This window comes from Bombina bombina, chromosome 5, assembly GCF_027579735.1.
Source record: "Bombina bombina isolate aBomBom1 chromosome 5, aBomBom1.pri, whole genome shotgun sequence".
Lineage (NCBI taxonomy): Eukaryota > Metazoa > Chordata > Amphibia > Anura > Bombinatoridae > Bombina > Bombina bombina.
The window spans coordinates 611,869,256-611,896,630 of record NC_069503.1 but is presented as its reverse complement, the minus strand read 5'-3'; the positions used below and the strand labels follow the sequence as shown (position 1 = coordinate 611,896,630).

General features: G+C 37.5%; 1 protein-coding gene across 5 annotated transcripts in view; it reads left to right on the top strand.

Moving 5' to 3' along the window:
* GLI3 (GLI family zinc finger 3) overlaps positions 1–27,062 on the top strand; it is a 404,554-nt gene extending 377,492 nt beyond the window's left edge. For all 5 annotated transcript variants that reach the window (XM_053714572.1, XM_053714570.1, XM_053714571.1 and 2 more), the window contains 5 exons: positions 16,717–16,866; positions 17,817–17,981; positions 19,084–19,374; positions 21,318–21,645; positions 23,174–27,062. In XM_053714572.1, coding sequence (XP_053570547.1) covers positions 16,717–16,866; positions 17,817–17,981; positions 19,084–19,374; positions 21,318–21,645; positions 23,174–25,425 — 3,186 coding nt within the window. In that variant the 3' untranslated portion in view covers positions 25,426–27,062. The remainder of the gene's footprint in view (positions 1–16,716; positions 16,867–17,816; positions 17,982–19,083; positions 19,375–21,317; positions 21,646–23,173) is intronic.
* Positions 27,063–27,375: the final 313 nt, after the last annotated feature.

The following is a 27,375-nucleotide window of genomic DNA, read 5'->3' as shown; positions in this document are numbered from 1 at the left end:
CCTCTTGTATTTGAACGTATAAGTTGCGCGTATTTAACCTATTGACTAGTACATACGAGCTGCTACAAAACCAATGGATAAAAAAGACACGTTATCTTGTAAAATGAGGACAAACTACATGGTGGATAGTATTTGGTTTTATCTCAGGGAATCAGGGAAGTTCCACAGGTAGAATGGTAGATGGGAAATTTTTCGCATACAACATTTTTTTCTGTAATGAGGATATCTGTATTTCTTCAAATGTAGAATAATTCATTGTGGTGTCTCTGAAGAAAGCGTATATGAGAAATTCAATGTGGGTTCCAAACTTACTTATTAGCAGTACTGGCTTAGGATTCTTTCTTAAAGGGACACTGAACCCACATTTTTTCTTTTGCGATTCAGATAAAGCATGCAATTTTAAAGGGACATGAAACCCAAATGTTTTCTTTCGTGATTTAGAAAGAGCATGTCATTTTAAACATCTTTCTAATTTACTTCTATTATCTAATTTGCTTCATTCTCTTGATATCACTTGCTGAAAAGCATATCTAGATATGCTCAGTAGCTGCTGATTGGTTGCTGCACATAGAGGCCTTGTGTGATTGGCTCACACATGTGCATTGCTATTTCTTCAACAAATGATATCTAAAGAATTGAGCAAATTAGATAATAGAAGTAAATTGGAAAGTTGTTTAAAATTACATGCCCTATCTGAATCATGAAAGTTTAATTTTGACTAGACTGTCCCTTTAAGCAACTTTCTAATTTACTCCTATTATCATTTTTTTGTCGTTCTCTTGCAATCTTTATTTGAAAAATAAGGCATCTAAGCTTTTTGTTTGGTTCAGAATTCTGGACAGCACTTTTTTTGTTGGTGGATGAATTTGTCCACCAATCAGCAAGAACAACCTAGGTTGTTCACCAAAAATGGGCCGTCATCTAAACCTTAAATTTTTGCATTTTAAATAAAGATACCAAGAGAATGAAGAAAATTTGATAATAGGAGTAAATTATAAAGTTGCTTAAAATTTCATGCTCTAGCTGAATCACTAAAGAAAAAATTTGGGTTGTGTCCCTTTAAACAAACATTCAAGACAAGTGCTTTATTTTTGCATCTAAATAAAATAGTATTTAAAATGTATTACTTTTCTTTCTTTCTTTTTTTGTTTTGTTTTTGTGGGGGTGGGGGGGAAGTAATGTTCCCATCAGCTGTAATTTCATAATGTAAGAAACCCACCGTGGCCAATAATATAAGTATGGACGTTTTATAATTAACCAGTGAGCAATTTACCCATAGGGGGGAGTTATGCCCCAACAGAAACTTGATTTTAGCTTCAAAATTAATGCAAACAACTTTCACTTAACCAATTTTAATTCAAAATATCTTTAAAATGTTAAATTGATGCACTTTAAAAAGCAGGGTAGTAGCATTGTATGAAACCCACGTTTTTGTCTTTCATGTTTCAGATAGAAGATCCAATTTTGAAAAACTTTTCAGTTTATTTCTATTATCTAATTTGCTGTGTTATCTTTGTATATAAAAGTATATCTAGGTAGGCTTTGAAGCAGCAATGAACTATTGGGAGCTAGCTGCTGATTGGTGGCTGCACATAAATTCCTACTGTCATTGGCTCCCTCGATGTGTTCAGTTAGCTCCCAGCAGTGCATTGCTGCTATTTCAACAAAGGATACCAAAAGAATGAAGCAAATTTGACACTAGAAACACACTGGAAAGTTGTTCAAAATTGTGTGCTCTTTCTGAATCATTTAAGAGCAATTTGGGGGTTAATGTCCAATTAAGTGTATGTTAAGTAATTACTTTATGTAGTATATCAATGAAATGGACAACAGGGTAGAGAATATATCATACTCAGTATGATATAAACCTTATATACTATCTGCACCTTGAAGGGACATACAAATGCACTGATACCTTTATATAGCTATGCAGTTAACCACAGCAAATTAAACACATAGTTGAAAGTCATCTTCAGAGCATCAATACACTACTGGGAGCTAACTGAGCACTTGGTGAGCCAATGACATGACATATTTGTTTGTAGCCACCAATCACCAGCTAGCTCGCTATAGTGCACTGATGTTCCTGAACTCACCTAGTAGGCTTCAACAAAGGACGAGAGAGAAAAAAGTCAATGTGATAAAAGAAGTTAATTGAAAATGCTCTTTAAATTGCATTTTCTATCTGAACCTTAAAAGTTTAATTTTTACTTTCTTGTCCCTTTTAAAGTTTTTTTTTTTTTACCAGATTTGGCAACAGCACAACTTCTAGGGATATAAACCATGCATCAGAGGTTATGTAAAAGGGCTACAGTATTACTTAAAGGGAAATAAAGCTATTTCATTTTAAACAACTTTTTTAATTTACTTATGTTATCACATTTTCTTCGTTCTCTTGGTATCTTTTGTTGATAAGCAGGGATATAAGCTCAGGAGCGTGCACATTTCTAGAGCTCTATACGACAGCAGTTTTGCGAGAATGTTACCGTTTTAAGAGCACTAGATAGCATCACTGTTTCCTGCCATGTGGTGCTCCAGATACCTACCTAGGTATATCTTAAATGAACAATTACCATGGGAACAAAGCAAATTTGATAATAGATGTAAATTTGTTTTTTGTTTTTTTAAATTGCATGCTCTGTCTCAATCACAAAATGGTTTTTTTGCATTTCCTATCCCTTTAAAGCAGTGGTCTCAAGGTTCCGACCCTGGGCGGCCATATGCAGCCCTCAAGATAGTTTCACTTGGCCCTCCCATGCTTTGTCCAGTGTAGACTCCCACCATGCACTGCTTGGATAAATTCTGTTATGCAGTTCTAAAATGATTACCTTACTTGGCATTCACAAGATATAGATGACTGTGTATGTTTGTTGTGGGATACACATCCCAGTTTACGCTACTACTTGGGTAAATGTCACTTCCAGTTCCTAGTATATCCTGTTCCAGAGCACTCACTCTGTTTAAGCAGCCCCCATGGGAGAAGAACACTTTCCCAGTGGCCCCCAGGAACATAAAGCTTGATACCCCCTGCTTTAAAGGAGCATGGAAGTCACAATTAAGGTTTCATGATACTGTGCAACATTTAAAAAAAAAAAAAAAAAAAACCAACTTTCTATTATCAAATGTATCTCTTTATTTTCGCCTCCTTTACATGATGTACTGAAATGCAGCCATGGAATTGTAGTGGTCAATATTTTGTAGATTATCTAACTTTGAAGAAAACATTGACTAACTTTTTGATTCACCACTAGCCAAGCAAAGATTGAAAACTTTTTTTCACTGAAATGTTTTTGGATGGTATTAATATTTCCAAGGGTAATAATCAAAGGGATATTTTTATGCCAAACAATAAATAAAGACTTTCTATAATGTGATTGTCTTTAGAGAGGTAATGCTTGTGACTTCTGATTAGTTATTTTCTATATGTTTAAACGCATTGCAGGGGTAAGCTATGGCCAGTAATACAGAAGTGACATGCTCTAACAAGTTTAAGGGACGTTTATTTTTATTATAAAATTAACTTTGTTCTCTCCTTTGTCAGGAACAGCTATAGACTACAGGGAGCTAGCTTGGGATTGGTGGGTACAGGTATATACTTTTTTTCTCATTGGCTAGCTCCCAGTAGTGCATTTATTCTGTGGTGCCGAAAAACGAGGTGTGTGATCAAGATGCAGGGGTTAAACATGTATATTAGAGCATTTTCTTTCTGCACTTTTAGGACCCTTTAAACCAGTGCTCGTCAGATCTGTTTAAAAATTAGGAGCCAGTAAGAATATTTAGGAGCCAGGCATATTTTTAGTTTCCAGTCAGTTGGATTTGTATATAGATAAATAAAAAATAACCTAAAAAGCTAGGAGCCAGGGGTAAAATTCTAGGAGCCAGTGACTGCCTGGCTCCTGGGTTTGTCAAGCCCTGCTTTAAACATATACATTTTGTAATATAATGCCCCTCTCACTTTTTTAGTACTCACATATCTGTAGGGTTATACCTAACCCAAATGATAGCCTAAAGCAGGAAGCATTTAGCATTTCTTTGTCATGAATTTAAAAGCATATTCTCTTGAGATGCTTCAGTTGATTGCAGTACTTGTTCAAACCTCAGGCTGTTAGTGACAAACTGATTCATAAAATGAGCTGGGTAGTGACAATTTTTTCTAAGTTCAAGGCAACGTGCTAAAAGTTCATTGAATTCCCTTGCACAAATAAACTACATCTGAAATGATCCTGCTTTTTTTATTAACAAGTTTAGGATCACTGGTCTAAATATATGCTTTAAAAAACATGAAGATATAGCATAATCGTATTGGGATTGCTTTGTCTAGATTGTTATAGGGATCTATACACAAAGGTGGGATATTGCACCAGTTTGATACAGGCTTTTCTTAAAGGGACAGTCAACACCAAAGTTGTTATTGTTTAAAAAGATAGACAACACCTTTACTATTATACCCATTCCCCAGTTTTGCACAACCAACATTGTTATATTAATATACTTTATAATATTTAAACCTCTACATTTCTGCTTGTTACTAAGCTACTACAGACAGCCTCTTATCACATGCTTTTTTTATTTGCTTTTCACAAGACACTGCTAATTCATGTGGGATATATAGATAACATTGTGCTCACGCCCGTGGTTTGTGGATAACACTGCACTAATTACACTAAGATGTAAGTCAATAGATAATAAATAAATAGTCATGTGATCCGGGGATGTCAAAAGAGGCATAGATACAAGGTAAAAGTATATTAATATAACAATGTTGGTTATGCAAAACTGGGGAATGGGTAGTAAAGGGAGTATCTATCTTTTTAAACAATAAAAATGATGGAGTTGACTGTCCCTTTAAGTCAAATGGAAAAGATAAATATAATTAATTTATTACGGCTATATTTGAAAATCAGCAATTGTTAGTATAGTATTATAGCACATTAGCTCCCATGAAGCAGTGACTCATGATAGACTTGTAAATTGGACATTTTGAGTTGCATGAACTTAATTTACCAGCATGTTGTATTTGGACTTAAATTGATATTAAACAGTAAGATTTGAATGCAAAATGTTTAATTATGTGTAGTAAAAAAACAACTTTGCATTATACTATCATTATTTATTTTGCCCCCTTTTCCCATTATATTAAATTTAAAAAATAGATCTTTTCTATTTGTGTTTCAGCTTTACGCAAAGTCAGTGTACAAAGTTGTAATCTTGCAAAGTTTAAAATTGATTTTTGTTTAAATGCAATCTAAAGGTGTATAGTGCAGTTATGGACTGACTGAAAGGCTGTCTATAAATAACCTCATACAACTTTATTCAACTATTATTCAGTCAGTGTTCAAGTTTCAGCTTAATCATAGAATTGTAGAATCATCTGATATTTGCTTTCATTTCTGTGTGTTAATTGAACTGATTGATATAACTATTAATTTGCCACTTCATACTTACGTTATGGAATCGAAACAAAAAATGTCTCTAGATTTTTTTTTAGATTTTTTTGTTTGGAGATGAACTCATTCCTTGTAAATAAAATTATGCATAGCAAAAATGGTAATTAGAGAAGAAAATATTTACATAGGACAGTGTGAAACTTATTTCCACATATAACGAAACTTCAAATTTCACGATAAAAGAAGACTAAAAATGTTACTTGGCAAAAATAGCTATTTTAGCTACATTGTGCCACCAATAGGTGAGATGGAAATATTACTAGTATATAAGCTATTTCTAAACTTCTGGCCTAAAATTCTTCATTTACTAATTAAAAACTATATTCTGTAAATATCTGTTGATAGTTGGACTTGCCCAATGGACAGTCCAAGAAAAAAAAATTAAGAACACATAGAAATTATTTTAATTGTATCTTCTAGAAACCACAATTAGAAACTATTGCAGCATGAACACCAGATTTCTCCAACATAGGTGTGTCCGGTCCACGGCGTCATCCTTACTTGTGGGATATTCTCTTCCCCAACAGGAAATGGCAAAGAGCCCAGCAAAGCTGGTCACATGATCCCTCCTAGGCTCCGCCTACCCCAGTCATTCTCTTTGCCGTTGTACAGGCAACATCTCCACGGAGATGGCTTAGAGTTTTTTTAGTGTTTAACTGTAGTTTTTATTATTCAATCAAGAGTTTGTTATTTTGAAATAGTGCTGGTATGTACTATTTACTCAGAAACAGAAAAGAGATGAAGATTTCTGTTTGTATGAGGAAAATGATTTTAGCAACCGTCACTAAAATCCATGGCTGTTCCACACAGGACTGTTGAGAGCAATTAACTTCAGTTGGGGGAACAGTGAGCAGTCTCTTGCTGCTTGAGGTATGACACATTCTAACAAGACGATGTAATGCTGGAAGCTGTCATTTTCCCTCTGGGATCCGGTAAGCCATGTTTATTACGATTGTAAATAAGGGCTTCAAAAAGGGCTTATTAAGACTGTTGACTTTTTTTTGGGCTAAATCGATTGATTATTAACACATATTTAGCCTTGAGGAATCATTTTATCTGGGTATTTTGATATAATAATATCGGCAGGCACTGTTTTAGACACCTTATTCTTTGGGGCTTTCCCAAAGCATAGGCAGAGCCTCATTTTCGCGCCGGTGTTGCGCACTTGTTTTTGAGAGGCATGGCATGCAGTCGCATGTGAGAGGAGCTCTGATACTTAGAAAAGACTTTCTGAAGGCGTCATTTGGTATCGTATTCCCCTTGGGGCTTGGTTGGGTCTCAGCAAAGCAGATACCAGGGACTGTAAAGGGGTTAAAGTTCAAAACGGCTCCGGTTCCGTTATTTTAAGGGTTAAAGCTTCCAAATTTGGTGTGCAATACTTTTAAGGCTTTAAGACACTGTGGTGAAAATTTGGTGAATTTTGAACAATTCCTTCATGTTTTTTCGCATTTGCAGTAATAAAGTGTGTTCAGTTTAAAATTTAAAGTGACAGTAACGGTTTTATTTTAAAACGTTTTTTGTACTTGTTATCAAGTTTATGCCTGTTTAACATGTCTGAACTACCAGATAGACTGTGTTCTGAATGTGGGGAAGCCAGAATTCCTATTCATTTAAATAAATGTGATTTATGTGACAATGACAATGATGCCCAAGATGATTCCTCAAGTGAGGGGAGTAAGCATGGTACTGCATCATTCCCTCCTTCGTCTACACGAGTCTTGCCCACTCAGGAGGCCCCTAGTACATCTAGCGCGCCAATACTCCTTACTATGCAACAATTAACGGCTGTAATGGATAATTCTGTCAAAAACATTTTAGCCAAAATGAACACTTATCAGCGTAAGCGCGACTGCTCTGTTTTAGATACTGAAGAGCATGACGACGCTGATATTAATATTTCTGAAGGGCCCCTAACTCAGTCTGATGGGGCCAGGGAGGTTTTGTCTGAGGGAGAAATTACTGATTCAGGGAACATTTCTCAACAAGCTGAACCTGATGTGATTGCATTTAAATTTAAGTTGGAACATCTCCGCATTCTGCTTAAGGAGGTATTATCCACTCTGGATGATTGTGACAAGTTGGTCATCCCAGAGAAACTATGTAAAATGGACAAGTTCCTAGAGGTGCCGGGGCTCCCAGAAGCTTTTCCTATACCCAAGCGGGTGGCGGACATTGTTAATAAAGAATGGGAAAGGCCCGGTATTCCTTTCGTCCCTCCCCCCATATTTAAAAAATTGTTTCCTATGATCGACCCCAGAAAGGACTTATGGCAGACAGTCCCCAAGGTCGAGGGAGCGGTTTCCACTTTAAACAAACGCACCACTATACCCATAGAGGATAGTTGTGCTTTCAAAGATCCTATGGATAAAAAATTAGAAGGTTTGCTTAAAAAGATGTTTGTTCAGCAGGGTTACCTTCTACAACCAATTTCATGCATTGTCCCTGTCGCTACAGCCGCATGTTTCTGGTTCGATGAGCTGATAAAGGCGGTCGACAGTGATTCTCCTCCTTATGAGGAGATTATGGACAGAATCAATGCTCTCAAATTGGCTAATTCTTTCACCCTAGACGCCACTTTGCAATTGGCTAGGTTAGCGGCTAAGAATTCTGGGTTTGCTATTGTGGCGCGCAGAGCGCTTTGGTTGAAATCTTGGTCGGCTGATGCGTCTTCCAAGAACAAGCTACTTAACATTCCTTTCAAGGGGAAAACGCTGTTTGGCCCTGACTTGAAAGAGATTATCTCGGATATCACTGGGGGTAAGGGCCACGCCCTTCCTCAGGATCGGCCTTTCAAGGCAAAAAATAAACCTAATTTTCGTCCCTTTCGTAGAAACGGACCAGCCCAAAGTGCTACGTCCTCTAAGCAAGAGGGTAATACTTCTCAAGCCAAGCCAGCTTGGAGACCAATGCAAGGCTGGAACAAGGGAAAGCAGGCCAAGAAACCTGCCACTGCTACCAAGACAGCATGAAATGTTGGCCCCCGATCCGGGACCGGATCTGGTGGGGGGCAGACTCTCTCTCTTCGCTCAGGCTTGGGCAAGAGATGTTCTGGATCCTTGGGCGCTAGAAATAGTCTCCCAAGGTTATCTTCTGGAATTCAAGGGACTTCCCCCAAGGGGGAGGTTCCACAGGTCTCAGTTGTCTTCAGACCACATAAAAAGACAGGCATTCTTACATTGTGTAGAAGACCTGTTAAAAATGGGAGTGATTCATCCCGTTCCATTAAGAGAACAAGGGATGGGGTTCTACTCCAATCTGTTTATAGTTCCCAAAAAAGAGGGAACGTTCAGACCAATCTTAGATCTCAAGATCTTAAACAAGTTTCTCAAGGTTCCATCGTTCAAGATGGAAACCATTCGAACTATTCTTCCTTCCATCCAGGAAGGTCAATTCATGACCACGGTGGATTTAAAGGATGCGTATCTACATATTCCTATCCACAAGGAACATCATCGGTTCCTGAGGTTCGCATTCCTGGACAAACATTACCAGTTCGTGGCGCTTCCTTTCGGATTAGCCACTGCTCCAAGGATTTTCACAAAGGTACTAGGGTCCCTTCTATCTGTGCTAAGACCAAGGGGCATTGCTGTAGTACCTTACTTGGACGACATTCTGATTCAAGCGTCGTCCCTTCCTCAAGCAAAGGCTCACACGGACATTGTCCTGGCCTTTCTCAGATCTCACGGATGGAAAGTGAACGTGGAAAAGAGTTCTCTATCTCCGTCAACAAGGGTTCCCTTCTTGGGAACAATAATAGACTCCTTAGAAATGAGGATTTTTCTGACAGAGGCCAGAAAAACAAAACTTCTAGACTCTTGTCGGATACTTCATTCCGTTCCTCTTCCTTCCATAGCTCAGTGCATGGAAGTGATCGGGTTGATGGTAGCGGCAATGGACATAGTTCCTTTTGCACGCATTCATCTAAGACCATTACAACTGTGCATGCTCAGTCAGTGGAATGGGGACTATACAGACTTGTCTCCGAAGATACAAGTAAATCAGAGGACCAGAGACTCACTCCGTTGGTGGCTGTCCCTGGACAACCTGTCACGAGGGATGACATTCCGCAGACCAGAGTGGGTCATTGTCACGACCGACGCCAGTCTGATGGGCTGGGGCGCGGTCTGGGGATCCCTGAAAGCTCAGGGTCTTTGGTCTCGGGAAGAATCTCTTCTACCGATAAATATTCTGGAACTGAGAGCGATATTCAATGCTCTCAAGGCTTGGCCTCAGCTAGCGAGGGCCAAGTTCATACGGTTTCAATCAGACAACATGACAACTGTTGCGTACGTCAACCATCAGGGGGGAACAAGGAGTTCCCTGGCGATGGAAGAAGTGACCAAAATCATTCTATGGGCGGAGTCTCACTCCTGCCACCTGTCTGCTATCCACATCCCAGGAGTGGAAAATTGGGAAGCGGATTTTCTGAGTCGTCAGACATTGCATCCGGGGGAGTGGGAACTCCATCCGGAAATCTTTGCCCAAGTCACTCAGCTGTGGGGCATTCCAGACATGGATCTGATGGCCTCTCGTCAGAACTTCAAAGTTCCTTGCTACGGGTCCAGATCCAGGGATCCCAAGGCGGCTCTAGTGGATGCACTAGTAGCACCTTGGACCTTCAAACTAGCTTATGTGTTCCCGCCGTTTCCTCTCATCCCCAGGCTGGTAGCCAGGATCAATCAGGAGAGGGCGTCGGTGATCTTGATAGCTCCTGCGTGGCCACGCAGGACTTGGTACGCAGATCTGGTGAATATGTCATCGGCTCCTCCTTGGAAGCTACCTTTGAGACGAGACCTTCTTGTTCAGGGTCCGTTCGAACATCCAAATCTGGTTTCACTCCAGCTGACTGCTTGGAGATTGAACGCTTGATCTTATCGAAGCGAGGATTCTCAGATTCTGTTATCGATACTCTTGTTCAGGCCAGAAAGCCTGTAACTAGAAAGATTTACCACAAAATTTGGAAAAAATATATCTGTTGGTGTGAATCTAAAGGATTCCCTTGGGACAAGGTTAAGATTCCTAGGATTCTATCCTTCCTTCAAGAAGGATTGGAAAAAGGATTATCTGCAAGTTCCCTGAAGGGACAGATTTCTGCCTTGTCTGTGTTACTTCACAAAAAGCTGGCCGCTGTGCCAGATGTTCAAGCCTTTGTTCAGGCTCTGGTTAGAATTAAGCCTGTTTACAAACCTTTGACTCCTCCTTGGAGTCTCAATTTAGTTCTTTCAGTTCTTCAGGGGGTTCCGTTTGAACCCTTGCATTCCGTTGATATTAAGTTATTATCTTGGAAAGTTTTGTTTTTAGTTGCAATTTCTTCTGCTAGAAGAGTTTCAGAATTATCTGCTCTGCAGTGTTCTCCTCCTTATCTGGTGTTCCATGCAGATAAGGTGGTTTTACGTACTAAACCTGGTTTTCTTCCAAAAGTTGTTTCTAACAAAAACATTAACCAGGAGATTATCGTACCTTCTCTGTGTCCGAAACCAGTTTCAAAGAAGGAACGTTTGTTGCACAATTTGGATGTTGTTCGCGCTCTAAAATTCTATTTAGATGCTACAAAGGATTTTAGACAAACATCTTCCTTGTTTGTTGTTTATTCCGGTAAAAGGAGAGGTCAAAAAGCAACTTCTACCTCTCTCTCTTTTTGGATTAAAAGCATCATCAGATTGGCTTACGAGACTGCCGGACGGCAGCCTCCCGAAAGAATCACAGCTCATTCCACTAGGGCTGTGGCTTCCACATGGGCCTTCAAGAACGAGGCTTCTGTTGATCAGATATGTAGGGCAGCGACTTGGTCTTCACTGCACACTTTTACCAAATTTTACAAGTTTGATACTTTTGCTTCTTCTGAGGCTATTTTTGGGAGAAAGGTTTTGCAAGCCGTGGTGCCTTCCATTTAGGTGACCTGATTTGCTCCCTCCCTTCATCCGTGTCCTAAAAGCTTTGGTATTGGTTCCCACAAGTAAGGATGACGCCGTGGACCGGACACACCTATGTTGGAGAAAACAGAATTTATGTTTACCTGATAAATTACTTTCTCCAACGGTGTGTCCGGTCCACGGCCCGCCCTGGTTTTTTTAATCAGGTCCGATAATTTATTTTCTTTAACTACAGTCACCACGGTACCATATGGTTTCTCCTATGCAAATATTCCTCCTTAACGTCGGTCGAATGACTGGGGTAGGCGGAGCCTAGGAGGGATCATGTGACCAGCTTTGCTGGGCTCTTTGCCATTTCCTGTTGGGGAAGAGAATATCCCACAAGTAAGGATGACGCCGTGGACCGGACACACCGTTGGAGAAAGTAATTTATCAGGTAAACATAAATTCTGTTTTTTTAATACCGAGATGGTTAAATAAACACAACTGGGGCGCGATCCGATATAGATCGCAGTTTGCGGCGCAAGCGAGGGAACCGGCGTCGCCCGCAGTTTCAGCTCGCAACTCGAGCTATCCCATATATGGCGCCGTCAGATGCTAACGTGCCGTAAGTCTGACAAACCAGCGATGTCCAGAAATCTGCGCAAGTACAAATTTCTGGCGTCGCCAGTGACTTGCGCCACGTTAGAAACTGCCGGCGCCTATAAAACCTGACTAAAGTCTAAATCACCCGCACTGTCTAACACGCCTCCCTAACATAGCCCGACACGTCTAACCCTCTATCCGCTATCCCCCCTCACTAGCCTAACAATAAAAAAGCTATTAACCCCTAAACCGCCGCTCCCGTACCCCGCCGCAACCTAATAAAGTTATTAACCCCTAAACCGCCGCTCCCGTACCCCGCCGCCAGCTATATTATATCTATAACCCCCTAAAGTGAGCCCCTAACACCGCCGCCATCTATATTAAAATTATTAACCCCTAATGTAAGCCCCTTACACCGCCGCCATCTCTATTAAAATGATTAACCCCTAATTTAATCTACCTACCCCGCCGCCAGCTATATTATCTATATTAACCCTAAGTATATTATAGTTAATATAGTTATTACATTATATATATTAACTATATTAACCCTAATTATATTAGGGTTAATATAGTTACTATAGTATTTATATTAACTATATTAACTCTATCTAACCCTAACACCCCTAACTAAATTTATATTAAATTAATCTAATTCATATTATAAACTAAAATATTCCTATTTAAATCTAAATACTTACCTATAAAATAAACCCTAAGATAGCTACAATATAATTAATAATTACATTGTAGCTATGTTAGGGTTAATATTTATTTTACAGGTAAATTGTTAATTATTTTAACTAGGTATAATAGATATTAAATAGTTATTAACTATTTAATATCTACCTAGTTAAAATAATTACCCAATTACCTGTAAAATAAATCCTAACCTAAGTTATAAATACACCTACACTATCAATAAATTTAATAAACTACAAACATCTATCTAAAAATACAATTAAATTAACTAAACTAAATTACAAAAAAAAACAAACACTAAATTACAAAAAATAAAAAAAAGATTACAAGATTTTTAAGCTAATTACACCTATTCTAAGCCCCCTAATAAAATAATAAACCCCCAAAATAAAAAAAATTCCCTGCCCTATTCTAAATTAAACAAATTTCAAAGCTCTTTACCTTACCAGCCCTTAAAAGGGCCTTTTGTGGGGCATGCCCCAAAGAATTCAGCTCTTTTGCATACAACAAATACAATCCCCCCCCATTACAACCCACCACTCACATACCCCTATTCTAAAACCACCCAAACCCCCCTTAAAAAAGCCTAACACTACCCCCCTGAAGATCTCCCTACCTTGTCTTCACCACACCGGGCCGAACTCCTGATCCGATCCGGGCGATGTCTTCCTCCAAGCGGCAAAGAAGAATTCTTCCTCCGGCGATGTCTTCCTCCAAGCGGCAAAGAAGAATTCTTCCTCCGGCGACGTCTTCCTCCAAGCGGCAGCAAAGTCTTCATTCTTCCGGCGGCATCTTCAATCTTCTTTCTTCGCTCCGCCGCCGCGGAGCATCCATCCCGGCCGACTGCTGTACTACGAATGAGGTACCTTTAAATGACGTCATCCAAGATGGCGTCCGCCGAATTCCGATTGGCTGATAGGATTCTATCAGCCAATCGGAATTAAGTTAGAAAAATCTGATTGGCTGATTGAATCAGCCAATCAGATTCAAGTTCAATCCGATTGGCTGATCCAATCAGCCAATCAGATTGAGCTCGCATTCTATTGGCTGTTCCGATCAGCCAATAGAATGCGAGCTCAATCTGATTGGCTGATTGGATCAGCCAATCGGTTTGAACTTGAATCTGATTGGCTGATTCAATCAGCCAATCAGATTTTTCTAACTTAATTCCGATTGGCTGATAGAATCCTATCAGCCAATCGGAATTCGGCGGACGCCATCTTGGATGACGTCATTTAAAGGTACCTCATTCGTAGTACAGCAGTCGGCCGGGATGGATGCTCCGCGGTGGCGGAGCGAAGAAAGAAGATTGAAGATGCCGCCGGAAGAATGAAGACTTTGCTGCCGCTTGGAGGAAGACGTCGCCGGAGGAAGAATTCTTCTTTGCCGCTTGGAGGAAGACATCGCCGGAGGAAGAATTCTTCTTTGCCGCTTAGAGGAAGACATCGCCCGGATCGGATCAGGAGTTCAGCCCGGTGTGGTGAAGACAAGGTAGGGAGATCTTCAGGGGGGTAGTGTTAGGCTTTTTTAAGGGGGGTTTGGGTGGTTTTAGAATAGGGGTATGTGGGTGGTGGGTTGTAATGGGGGGGGGGGGGATTGTATTTGTTGTATGCAAAAGAGCTGAATTCTTTGGGGCATGCCCCACAAAAGGCCCTTTTAAGGGCTGGTAAGGTAAAGAGCTTTGAAATTTGTTTAATTTAGAATAGGGCAGGGAATTTTTTTTATTTTGGGGGTTTATTATTTTATTAGGGGGCTTAGAATAGGTGTAATTAGCTTAAAAATCTTGTAATCTTTTTTTTATTTTTTGTAATTTAGTGTTTTTTTTTTTTTTGTAATTTAGTTTAGTTAATTTAATTGTATTTTTAGATAGATGTTTGTAGTTTATTAAATTTATTGATAGTGTAGGTGTATTTATAACTTAGGTTAGGATTTATTTTACAGGTAATTGGGTAATTATTTTAACTAGGTAGATATTAAATAGTTAATAACTATTTAATATCTATTATACCTAGTTAAAATAATTAACAATTTACCTGTAAAATAAATATTAACCCTAACATAGCTACAATGTAATTATTAATTATATTGTAGCTATCTTAGGGTTTATTTTATAGGTAAGTATTTAGATTTAAATAGGAATATTTTAGTTTATAATATGAATTAGATTAATTTAATATAAATTTAGTTAGGGTTAGATAGAGTTAATATAGTTAATATAAATACTATAGTAACTATATTAACTATATTAACCCTAATATAATTAGGGTTAATATAGTTAATATATATAATGTAATACCTATATTAACTATAATATACTTAGGGTTAATATAGATAATATAGCTGGCGGCGGGGTAGGTAGATTAAATTAGGGGTTAATCATTTTAATAGAGATGGCGGCGGTGTAAGGGGCTTACATTAGGGGTTAATAATATTAATATAGCTGGCGGCGGTATAGGGGGATTAGATTAGGGGTTAATAATTTTTATATAGGTGGCGGCGGTGTAAGGGGTCAGATTAGGGGATAGATAAGGTAGATGGCGGCGGTTTTAGGGGCTCACAGTAGGGGGTTAGTTTATGTAGATGGCGGCGGGGTCCGGAAGCGGCGGTTTAGGGGTTAATAACTTTATTAGGGATTTCGGGGGGGGGGGGGGGATCGCGGTTGACAGGTAGATAGACATTGCGCATGCGTTAGGTGTTAGGTTTATTTTAGAAGATCGCGGTTGACAGGGAGATAGACATTGCGCATGCGTTAGGTGTTAGGTTTATTTTCTAGTTAGTTTAGGGAGTTACGGGGCTCCAATAGTCAGCGTAAGGCTTCTTACGGCTGCTTTTTGTGGCGAGGTGAAAATGGAGTAAGTTTTCTCCATTTTCGCCACGTAAGTCCTTACGCTGCATATTGGATACCAAACTGCGCTGGTTTGGTATACCTGCCTATGGCCCAAAAAACTACGGGCAACGGCAGAAATATACGCGCGTAACTTCTAGGTTACGCCGTATATAGGATACCAAATCAGCGTAAATATTGGCGTCGCCGGCTTTTGCGGGCGACGCTTTATATCGGATCGACCCCCTGACTGAAGAATACAAAACTTGTTTCTTTCTTTAAAGGCATAAGCAATGAAAATTGCATGTATAATAAACAATATACTGAAAAAATACTGTTATCTTTAAAAAATTTGATGATTGGAAATGGAAACAGACACTAAAACTCATTTATATGTAATTATACTCATCATTAACACAATAAGACTATGTTTACATAGGAGGCCGTTTTTAATTAAAGGGACAGTCTAGTCAAAATTAAACTTTCATGATTCAGACAGAGCATGCAATTTTTTTGTCATCAAATTTGCTTTGTTCTTTTGATATTCTTTGTTGAAAGTTAAACCTAAGCTCTTGAAGGCAGCATGTTGACAGTTTTTAACAGCTAGACAGCGCTAGTTCATGTGTGCCATAAAGATTACATTGTGCTCACTCGTGTGGAGTTATTTATGAGTCAGCGTCAATTGGGTACAATGCAAGTCTGTCAAAAGAACTGAAATAAGGGGCAGTCTTCAGAGGCTTAGATACAAGGTAATTACCAAGGTAAAAATTATATTAATATAACCGTGTTTGTTTTCCAAATTTGGGAATGGGTAACAAAGGGATTATCTATCTTTTTAAACTATAACATTTCTAGAGTAGACTGTCCATTTAAAGGCAGAAAAACCTGGGGTTAGAATATGCGTTAAATCACTAATGTATCACTAGTATATTAGATCCCTTTATTATTGTACTTTTGTTTGCAGCACAGAACCATAAACCCACACAACCTGGTTGAACCTGGTTGCTGGATGGTGGCTACACACATATGCCAATCTTAATAGACTCAGTGGGCATATTCAGCTAAGGGCCATTAATGCATTGCTTCTCTGAAAGTTACATTAATCATGTAACTTAACCCTATTTACAAACATCAACGTAGACTTTAATGATTAGTTCATTTGTAAAAAAAAAAAATCATTAGAAAAACTTTTTTAAAGAATTGTGATCAACCCCGTAATTATAGGCAACACCAGTGCAATAAGAAAATGTTTTTAATAAGTGTTTTGTTTTTTCCCTATCTACAGCACATAAATAATGATCACATTCATGGAGAGAAAAAAGAATTTGTATGTAGATGGCTGGACTGTTCAAGAGAGCAAAAACCATTCAAGGCTCAGTACATGTTGGTAGTTCACATGAGACGACACACGGGAGAAAAACCACACAAATGCACTGTAAGTATGCTGTAGTCTGCCGTGTACATTTTATAGGGAAACAAAGAAGGTTTTATTTGTTTCCATCATAGTTAGCCTTGTCATGTATATTACATTTTTTTTTATTATTATACAGAAGAAGTTCTAGCTACATAATGAGTGGAGAACAATATTGCGCTTAAGCTAGCACAATATATTCAGTAATACCAGCGCACAAAAATTACAGATGCAGCGGAATCCTAATGCGACCTCACAAGAGCTCATTTTCATAAGCTCCAATGGGAGCCTCGTTTTCATGCCGACAGCCACCAGCAAACCACCTAGCGCAGTGCAGGGGGCAAATTGCGCAGCGTTGGGCAGCAATAAGAAAATATATATGTCTATGCTTATATACATATATATTTATGTTTATATGTATATACACATATAAACACCTGCATATATATGTATATAAGCATATACAGTACATATATATTTATAGAGAAAACACAGTCCCACATTGACCTCCATGTGAAGGCACTTTCAGTGGCGTTTTTTTCTTACATCCCACATCCCCTCACTTTAATAATCCCTTATAGCGGCTTCATGCAGTTTAAAAAAAAAAAAAAAAAAAAAGTCAGATATTAATTTGATGTTACTGTACTGTCCTTTTTATTTTGGGGAAATTGGGGCAACTTGTTTTCATTAACCAGAGGTCTTATCTCTGGTTAATGGTTTATAGCGCAGTGTAAAAGTGAGCTCACAGTAGCCACTTGTAATGGCTGGCTATTTAACATTCGCTGGTAAAGGGACAAATTTGCCCATAGAGTGGAGACTTTTAGATTCTTGACTGTTTTCTGTTCAGTGCTTCATCTGCCCTAAGCAGTGCTTCCTAATGATTTGATGTACCCACCGATAACTGAGAAATGTAAAGAAGAGCACTATGCTAACACTTGACAAATAACTAATATTTCTTACCATCTCACCTACAGTTTGAAGGTTGCGCGAAGGCCTACTCCAGACTTGAAAACTTGAAGACCCACTTGAGATCCCACACTGGAGAAAAACCATATGTCTGTGAGCACGAAGGCTGCAACAAGGCTTTTTCTAATGCCTCCGACAGAGCCAAGCACCAAAATCGAACTCATTCAAATGAGGTAATCTACAAAAACATATTCAACACTAAGATATTATTAATAATATAAAAACGGTTAGTTTTTTCTTTTTTTGCATTAATAGTGTTGGTTAAAGGCAAATTAATGACATTGAGATTGTACTATAAAATGTTTAAGTATCTATATCAAAAATAAATTGCAATATGCTTTCATTATTTACTTTGCTCCTCTTTCCTGTAATTCTAAACTTAAAATTTGGGATTTCCGCACTGTCGGATCAGGTCCGACAGACATTTGTTAAATTGGCCTCTTTGCATTGGTGAAGAGCTAACAAAGATAAATATCCCACTTTGGCGAAATTGGCAAAACCCTACTTATGCATCTCAAGCACATCAACACCATCTGAGTGCCTCTTCTCTGCTGCAGGAAATATAGCAGCAAATAGAGAACCAACCTTAGCCAGGAGCATGTGGACATGTTGAGATTTTTGCATTTCAATGCAAAATTTCTGAAAGAGTGAATAACAATGTTAAAAACAGTGATAGTCTACTTGTTTCTAGTTCTACCTCCTTTCAAACGGTTTTGTTTTGCTTAATTATAAAATTGTGCTCTGCTGCTAAAAAATTGGACAAATAGTTGTGTTAATGTAAAGTTTTAGTCTGAAGTTTATATTTGTAACACTCAGAATGGGTATTTTTTTTTTTAATATAGGAAACAATTATTGATTCTTTTTTTATCCGATTATTCGATTAATCGAAAAAATAATCGGCTGATTAATCGATTATGAAAATAATCGTTAGTTGGAGCCCTACTATAAAATTATTTATTCAAAATATTTATTTTTATTTCTATTAAAGGAACATAAAATGTAATAAAACGAAAAGACAATAAGAATTCAAATTCATTAGAGGATTTTAATATTATGCTTTTGGTTCCCTTTAATTATGTGTTTAAACCCTTCAAAGGGCTTAAACATGTTGCTAGAGTTCAACACAATGATAAAATGTTTAAATACACTTTTTCCCCTTTGTCTTCAGTTAGAGTTTTTGACGCATTTGTTTGTATAGAAGCCCTGGTAGAGAAACACTTTCAGAAAATATACAAAATGTTCCTTTCTCCATTTTGTCTTTTATGTGTCTTGCAGAAACCATATGTGTGCAAGATCCCTGGCTGTACAAAACGCTACACAGATCCTAGCTCACTGCGAAAACACGTAAAGACAGTTCATGGTCCAGAGGCCCACGTCACCAAGAAGCAGCGAGGAGACATTCACCCAAGACCTCCACCTCCAAGGGAACCAGGGAGCCATTCACAGTCGCGGTCGCCAGGCCATCAAATTCAGGGATCACACGGAGACCACAGGGACCTCAGTAACACTACCTCAAAGCATGAAGAATGCCTACAAGTAAAATCTGTTAAGACTGAAAAACCAATGGTATGTAGCTGATTATATCTAGTAAAAGCATTATGGCAGAAAGTGACATTAACTATTATATAAAATGTGTGGTTTTTTTCCTCATAAAGTGTTTAATATTGCATATAAAAAATGCAATACTTTCATTATTCATTTTGTCTGCTTTTCCTGTAATTTACCTCTTTATTTTTCCCCCATTTCTCTCAGAAAGGAGAGTGAAGTGAATACCACCATCTTTAGAACTATGATCTTGCCCATGCTACAGAGTGGCTGCTTAATCGGTGCAGGAGCTCATTTATATATACCCCTAGTTAGCAACAGCAAAGGAAATAAGATCAACATATCAAGATGCTTTTCAAGGGATATGTCCCTGAATTGCAATGTAAAAATTCTACATTGTTAGTAGCAAAGGGTCAGGTATCAAACTTGAGAGCTGCAGCACAACATTAGTGGGACTAAAGTAATAGCGGCAACTATTATTTTCTAAGGGAGCCGCTATAACAAAGTAACATCGTTTTATGTCTATCACTAATATGTGCAATATGTTGCGGTGCAGCTGAATACTCTTTTTTTGTAGCAACACTTGAAAGATGTTGTGTCATGCAACAGCTTGTAGGCAGTCAAAACACAATGTGGTTGATAATAAAGGAATTATCTTTGGCAATGAGTTGATCTCATCCTGCAGTTAACCCTTAGTGTGACCCAGTGACATGCCGCACAAGCATAAATACAAAAGTTTTCTTTTTCTCCATACAGCTACATCTGATTTTATAAAAAGCACAAGGGTTGTGGAGCAAGCACCATTTTCAGAGGTATTTTACAGCAAAAGCAGAAAATAAATAATGAATTCACAGTGCAAGGATTTTTTTTCTAAATTAAACACATTTATGGGGGCGTAACAATTGAAATTTAGTGTCAACTTACTAGATATCTAAAATATTTTCACCAAACAATTTTACTAGACAAAAAAACGCGAGTAACTTGTTTATCAGGTGTATATAAATGTCTGGCATTATTATCATGTAAAAGTGTAACTAATGCATTCATTCTCATGCTCTTGCAATTGTCTTCTGAATACAATAAACTTCCAGCAGAGTTGGTAGGAAATAAAGCAGTGAATAAACCCTGACATGTACATTTTATCAAGTCTATGATTAAGCGTCATTAGTGGACACGAAATGCGTCAGGTTATCCCTAACCTAGGGGTAAATCACAATCCTTTAGAAAAATATCCATAAACTGATTTTCTGTTGAAAAACCATAATTTTCCTAAAAGGATTGCAATAGACCCCCTAGTGCTTTGCATGTTTGTGGGTTTTTTAAATATTTTTTCAATAAAATTGGACTTTTAAAGTTTATCACATTCTGTAAAGTTCGACCATTTTGTGTTCATTTTGAGATGCACATTTTATCTCCTATAACATTCTATATATCTTTAGATATTAGATATTTGCATTTCTATCTTCATTTAGAACAATAACTATATTTTATGTGTCTTCTGTCTGATATTCTTAATTTTTTTTGCTCACCCTTCCTAAGGACAGTGGGTAATAAGGTGAGGGGATTATCTATTACATCAATATATTACGTGTCCTGTAGAGTTACTCAACTTGCATATTATTCTTTCATGCATTATGTGTCACTTTGCACGTAATAGACAGTAATGCATTCATACCAATTCATTTACATTAGCATGCCATTCAATAACCATTGCCATAATATGTTGTAAGTTAGATATCTAGGAATGTTAAGGTGACATCATGATGAATAATAATTGCTACTTACCAGAATAATTAGAACAACATTGTTTTTAAATGGAAATTCATCAGTCATTGAAAAAAATCAGTTATGTTTTCATCTAAAAATTGTTGTAATATCATGGCTTGATATGTAGTCCTGTGTTTCATTTACATGTTTGCCCTACTCGTATTGCTCAGATCTAATGACTATTTGTTTCTGTCTAGACATCTCAGCCAAGCCCTGGTGGTAAGTCTTCATGCAGCAGCGAGCAGTCCCCCATCAGCAACTATACCAACAGTGGCATCGAGCTTACTCTAAACAGCGGAGGCAGTGTAGGAGACCTCAGTGCCCTGGATGAAACCCCTATCATGGACTCTACCATCTCGACAGCAACCACAGGACTTGGTTTACACGGCAGGAGAATCATGACAGGAACCAAATGGATGGAGCAAGTCAAAGTAGAGAGGATTAAACAGGTTAATGGAATGCTTCCAAGACTGAACCCAGTTCCCCCTTCAAAAGCACCAACTCTCCCACCAATCACTGGAAATGGTAAGAATGGTAAAATACAAACAAAAATATTTTATGAGCGTGCCTTAAAAGGACATAAACCCCCAATTTTTTTTGTCATGAGTTTACGTGACATTTTTAGAATTTTTAACCACTTTCCACTTTACTTCAGTTATCTAATTTGTTGTGCTCTCTTTGTATCCTTTGTTGGAAAGCATACCTAGGTAGGATAAGTCGCAGCAATGCACATGGTGGCTGCACATATATCTTTCCTATCATTGGCTCTCCCAATGTGTTCACCTAGCTCCAAGTACTGCATTGCTGCTACTTCAAGAGAGGGCACTAATAGAATGTAACCATTTTTTATAATAGAAGTAAATTTGAAAGTGGTTTAAATTTATTTGCTTTACCTGAACCATGAAATAAAAATGTTGGGTTTCTTTCCATTTTATGTTTCCACAATATTTTATTTACAGATATATTAAAATGACATAAAACCCAAATGTTTTCTTTTTATGATTTAGATTTTATACAACTTTCCTATTTATTTCTATTATCTAATTTGTTTTGTTCCCTTTGTATCCTTTGTTGAAAAGTATACCTAGGTAGCTGCTGATTGCTGGTTGCACATATATGCCTCTTCTCGTTTGCTTTCAGCTAGCTCCCAGTAGCGCATTACTGCTTCTTCAACAAAGGATACCAGGAGTTTGCTACTGAAAATAAAGTCTTTTATTTGTTAATTTATTTTTGTAATTTTAGTAATGTATTGATTGATACAGCCGTATTTGCTGTTATTGTAAGGAACAGCTATTATTATCATCACAAGCAAATCTTACCCAGCTGTCGCCATAAGCCTGGACTACAGCGAATCATGTTCGCCCGACATATGATAAATCTATCCCTTTATGTTAAGGGGAATCTTATTTCTGCAGACACAATTTCACAGTTCTGAGAACTACAATATGTGATAATTTCTTCTAGATAGAAAAATTGCCCAAAATATTCTGACAGAATCCTCTGGGAGAACATGACGTGAACGGATTAATGGAATTAATTTACCAAAAAATGTAAACATTACAACCATGAATATACAGACAGCATCTTGCCATATAATTAAAAACTAATCTATATTTCAGGATTAATAACTTTTAGATTATAATGTATCTTAAATATAAACTATTTTTAGATAGAATTTTACTCAAAAAGCATTTTGTTAAAAAAAAAAAAAAAGATTTAAATTAAAAAAATCAGCTTAAAAAAATTACAATAGGAATACATTGATTGCCATATTATTATTTTTTTAAATATACATGTTGATAATAATAAATACACTTGTGCATTGATCATGAAGCTTTTAACATCTTAATTCTGCTCTAAATTATGCAATGCAACATTAGAGTAAAATAAACGTGACACAAATATACTGTAAACAAAAGACAAAATTGAAAGCTATAAATAACAATTAATGTTATCCTTTGATCTGATTAATTTTGTAAACAAAAACAAACATTTAATAGCTATATTTATATAAATATGTTTATGTATTTTTTATTTGTTTTGGTTTTTGTAGGTTTGCAAATGAGCAGCAACAACAATTTGGGAGGATCAATGACTATTCTTCCGAACCGAAATGAGCTTTCTAGCATGGACATCACAGTGCTAAACATGTTAAACAACAGAAGGGACAGCAATACTAGCACAATAAGTTCAGCGTATTTAAGCAGCCGTAGGTCTTCTGGAATTTCACCTTGTTTTTCCAGTAGAAGATCAAGTGAAGCTTCCCAACCTGAGACAAGAGTTCAGAACATAAGTGTTGCAGACTCGTACGATCCTATCTCTACTGATGCGTCAAGACGGTCAAGTGAAGCAAGTCAGTGTGATGGGTTACCAAGTCTCTTGAGTCTTACTCCAGCTCAGCAGTACAGGTTGAAAGCTAAATATGCTGCTGCTACAGGTGGGCCCCCACCAACTCCACTTCCAAATATGGAAAGAATGAGCCTGAAAACAAGAATGGCACTGATGGGTGATTCAAGAGATAGTCGGTTATCTCCACTCCCTTCAGTTAATGTTCCTAGAAGATGTAGTGATGGTGGAGTAGGAACTTATGGAAGAAGACATTTATTGCCAAATGAGTTGCAAGGAAATGGGATGCGAAGAGCTAGCGACCCTGTAAAAATGGTTTCAGAAAACTTTTCTAATGCTAGAGTCCAGCGTTTCAACAGTCTTAACAGCATCTTCCCTGCTGATGTGGTACCTATGGAAAGGCGAAACTTAAGTCTCCAAAATTATACCAGAAATGGGTTTTCCCCATGTCCTCCAAGTATAAGTGAAAACGTAGCCCTGGAGGCTCTTATTATGGAAGCTGAAGGCAATCTAGATGACGTGGATCTTCTGCCAGATGACATGGTTCAATATCTTAATGCTCAGAACCAAAATGTTTATGACAACTCACAGAACAGTGACGCAGATAAGCTGCAGCACAGTGCAGCAGTAAGTAATGGTAATAACTTTGAACAGCCTAATTTAATTAATAACTCAATAAATCAGTCATTCCACAATTTGGAGCAAGTAGATCAAGCAGAAAATAAAAATGACCTACCAATTCAATGGAATGAAGTTAGTTCTGGCAGTGCAGACCATTCCCCTTCTCGATCCAGGTATGGACAGCGTTTTGCCATGCAGCCAAATCGACCTTTTGGATTGTACAATAACATGATGGTTCATCCACAGAAAACTGTGCTTCCACAACAAAAACACCATCATGTGCAATACAACCCTCAAGTCCTACAACACAACCTTAACCTTTATAATAATAATAATACAGTGAACAGTCATCCAAGCAAAGGACAGCAATATATTAACAACTCAATCAAACCTTTGGGTTCTTCTGTCATAGGAAATTCCTGCAATCCAGCATCCCGAGGGCAAAAGTTAACAAACAGCAACTTGCAAATTAATACCAGTCAACAGAATTTTATACCGTCCATGCATTATAGTGAGCAGTTGTCAGATATAGTTGAAGCAATTCAGAATCAATACCTTATTAACCAGGAATATATGCAACAGATGGCAACTGAGCACATGATCAATGGCATGCATTTGTTAGGAGTAAATAGATCTAACCAGGCAGTCTTGGGACAAAGTGGCTCCACCTCCGAAACTTCACAGAGTTTCCCATCAGTGCCTCAACACATTGGGAATCCTCAGTCAACTGCCACACGGAATTATCAGTCATGTGCCAACATTGGTGGAAATAATAGGTCAGATGTGCAAAGGAACAACGTGTCATATCCTCAGCAACAAATAAATGATACAAGCCAGCAAATTTACAGAGTGAATGGTATTAAGGTAGAAAGTCAACCACAACATAACTGTGCAGGCACCCAAAACTTTTCTGGTCAGTTCTATGACCATACAATGGGATATATACAACAAAACGGAAAATCTGTTTCTCTCTCTGCTACAGAAGCCAACTGTCTTCTACAGGAAACTAATAAAACTGATTCCTCAGAGCTTCTGTCACCTGGAGCTAACCAGGTAACAAGCACAGTTGATAGCATTGACAGCAGCAGTTTAGATGGCGTACAGATTGATTTTGATGCAATTATAGATGATGGTGACCATGCTAGCTTAATTTCTGGAGTTCTGAGTCCAAGCATCATCCAGAATCTCTCACGTAATTCTTCGCGTCTTACCACTCCACGAGCGTCTCTTACATTCCCAGCTATGCCAGTCAGCACAAATAACATGGCGATTGGGGACATGAGTTCTTTGCTGACTTCCCTTGCTGAAGAAAGCAAGTTCCTTGCTGTTATGCAATAGAGTGGAAGAGGAAAAATGTGTAAATGAACAAGGAAGCAATTTTTTATTTTTTTTTAAACTACGCATGTGCGTATTTTAATAATCTCATCCAAACTAAATAGGATGAATTCCAAGTACATTCCTTTTATGGAATACGGACGCAAACCCTAAAGTGTTGTAGGGAGAAATAGTCTTCCATTTCAACTCTGGATCAGTATTGTTAGCCCAAAACCAAGTCTCTTTAGTGTAAATGTGTGATATCATTGCATGTTTGAAATGTTAAAAAAAAGGCAAAGTTGAGTTATGTTTATTTGTCTTTTTAGATGATTGATATTGCTTATGTATATTGTAATGGGAGCAGAGACATTTTTGTAATTCACCATATCAACTTGACCCAACTAGCTCTTAATTACACAGATTGTTGGAAAGTTACTGTAAAATGAAGTTACGCATTGGAACCACATCAGTTCACATGTATTTTTTTATTCAATGCAAACAACAGCATTTTTGTTTCATTGTAAATGTATTTCTGTCACGTTAATATTGTCAAGAACAGCATGCATTATGAATGGTACGAAAGGTTATTATTAATGTACAAAATGTTTAAGATTTTGGTTTTATATTCTTTTTTCTTCTTCACCTAAATATATAATTGAGCTTGTATTGCAAACAGGCAATCAGTTAGGATGGTTATTCATTAGCAATGGGACTCTTTATAGCAGAGGCAATCATTTGAAATTGTATGGCATTAAAATGTCAAACATTGATTCTTCTACCCAGTGGAAAAATAGTCTTTGTAGAGCCAAGACATATACTAGATTATATTGTTGCCCTGAAAATTGAAATATTTTTCTTGTAGAAAGGGAATGATCCACTTGCCTATGTTTTTTTTTGTATTATTATTAATATTTTTTTATTAAAAAAACACAGAGTGTTTGCTACACTTGTATAGGGAAAACAGGTACAGTACTTGATTTCAAGAATCACTTTGGTCTGCGTAACCCAAACACAACTTCAGTAATTATGTTGTGGAAAAAAAAAGGTACTCGTTTTATGTTTTTGTACCCATTGTTGTTAAATGATGTTTGTTTTTTATGTTCATATTGTATCATTTTATTGTTCATTACACAGCAGTGTTGTAGGACATTCTTGAAATGTGCCTTATTTTGTGTTGAATCGTTTAATGGGGACCAAGAATATTGCCAAATTGTAGTTTTGCTACTTTTCCAGTGCTTTAGTTCAGCAGATAGCACACCACTGTTACAAGCATATGAACTCATACGCATTTCACATCTGTGTTTGCACATTTTTCAACAGAGAGAAAAGCCTATTATGGCTCATACTGCAAACATGATGAAAATTTTTATTTGACACTTAATTTTTTATATTGAAGTGTGTACTCCTTTTTTTATCATGTAAATAAATACCTTCACGTGCAGTAGGGGTAGAACTTATGACAGTGAAAGCCCTGTTAGCCATGGTTCAATATACACACGCAGCAGTCTAATAGTCTTAAACCTTGGGCCTGCCTGAAGGATCTGTAGCACTATGTACACAGTAACTGTACTTTTTGCTCTCAGAACCACTTAGCTTTTTTGTAACAAAAAAAGAAAGACAAAAAAAATTCTTACATCAATAAAAAATACTTTGTACATAAATGTGTTTTTTTTTTATTTGCTTTTATAAATCTAAAGTTGCTTATTAAAGGTAAGACTGTACTACATTTAGCTGGATTTTCCATGCAGCGAATCTGACAGCTGCAAGATTGCTTAAAGGGATATTAACCCCAAAAATGAGGCATATATGTGCAGCCACCAATCAGCAGCTCCTAAGCCTTCCTAGGTATCATTTTTTTAACAAAGGATACCAAGAGAACAAAACAAATTAGGTAATAGAAGTAAACTGGAAAGATGTTAAAGATTAAACTTATTCACTTGACCTCTCATAGTGGACTAATTTCCCACTCTAAGC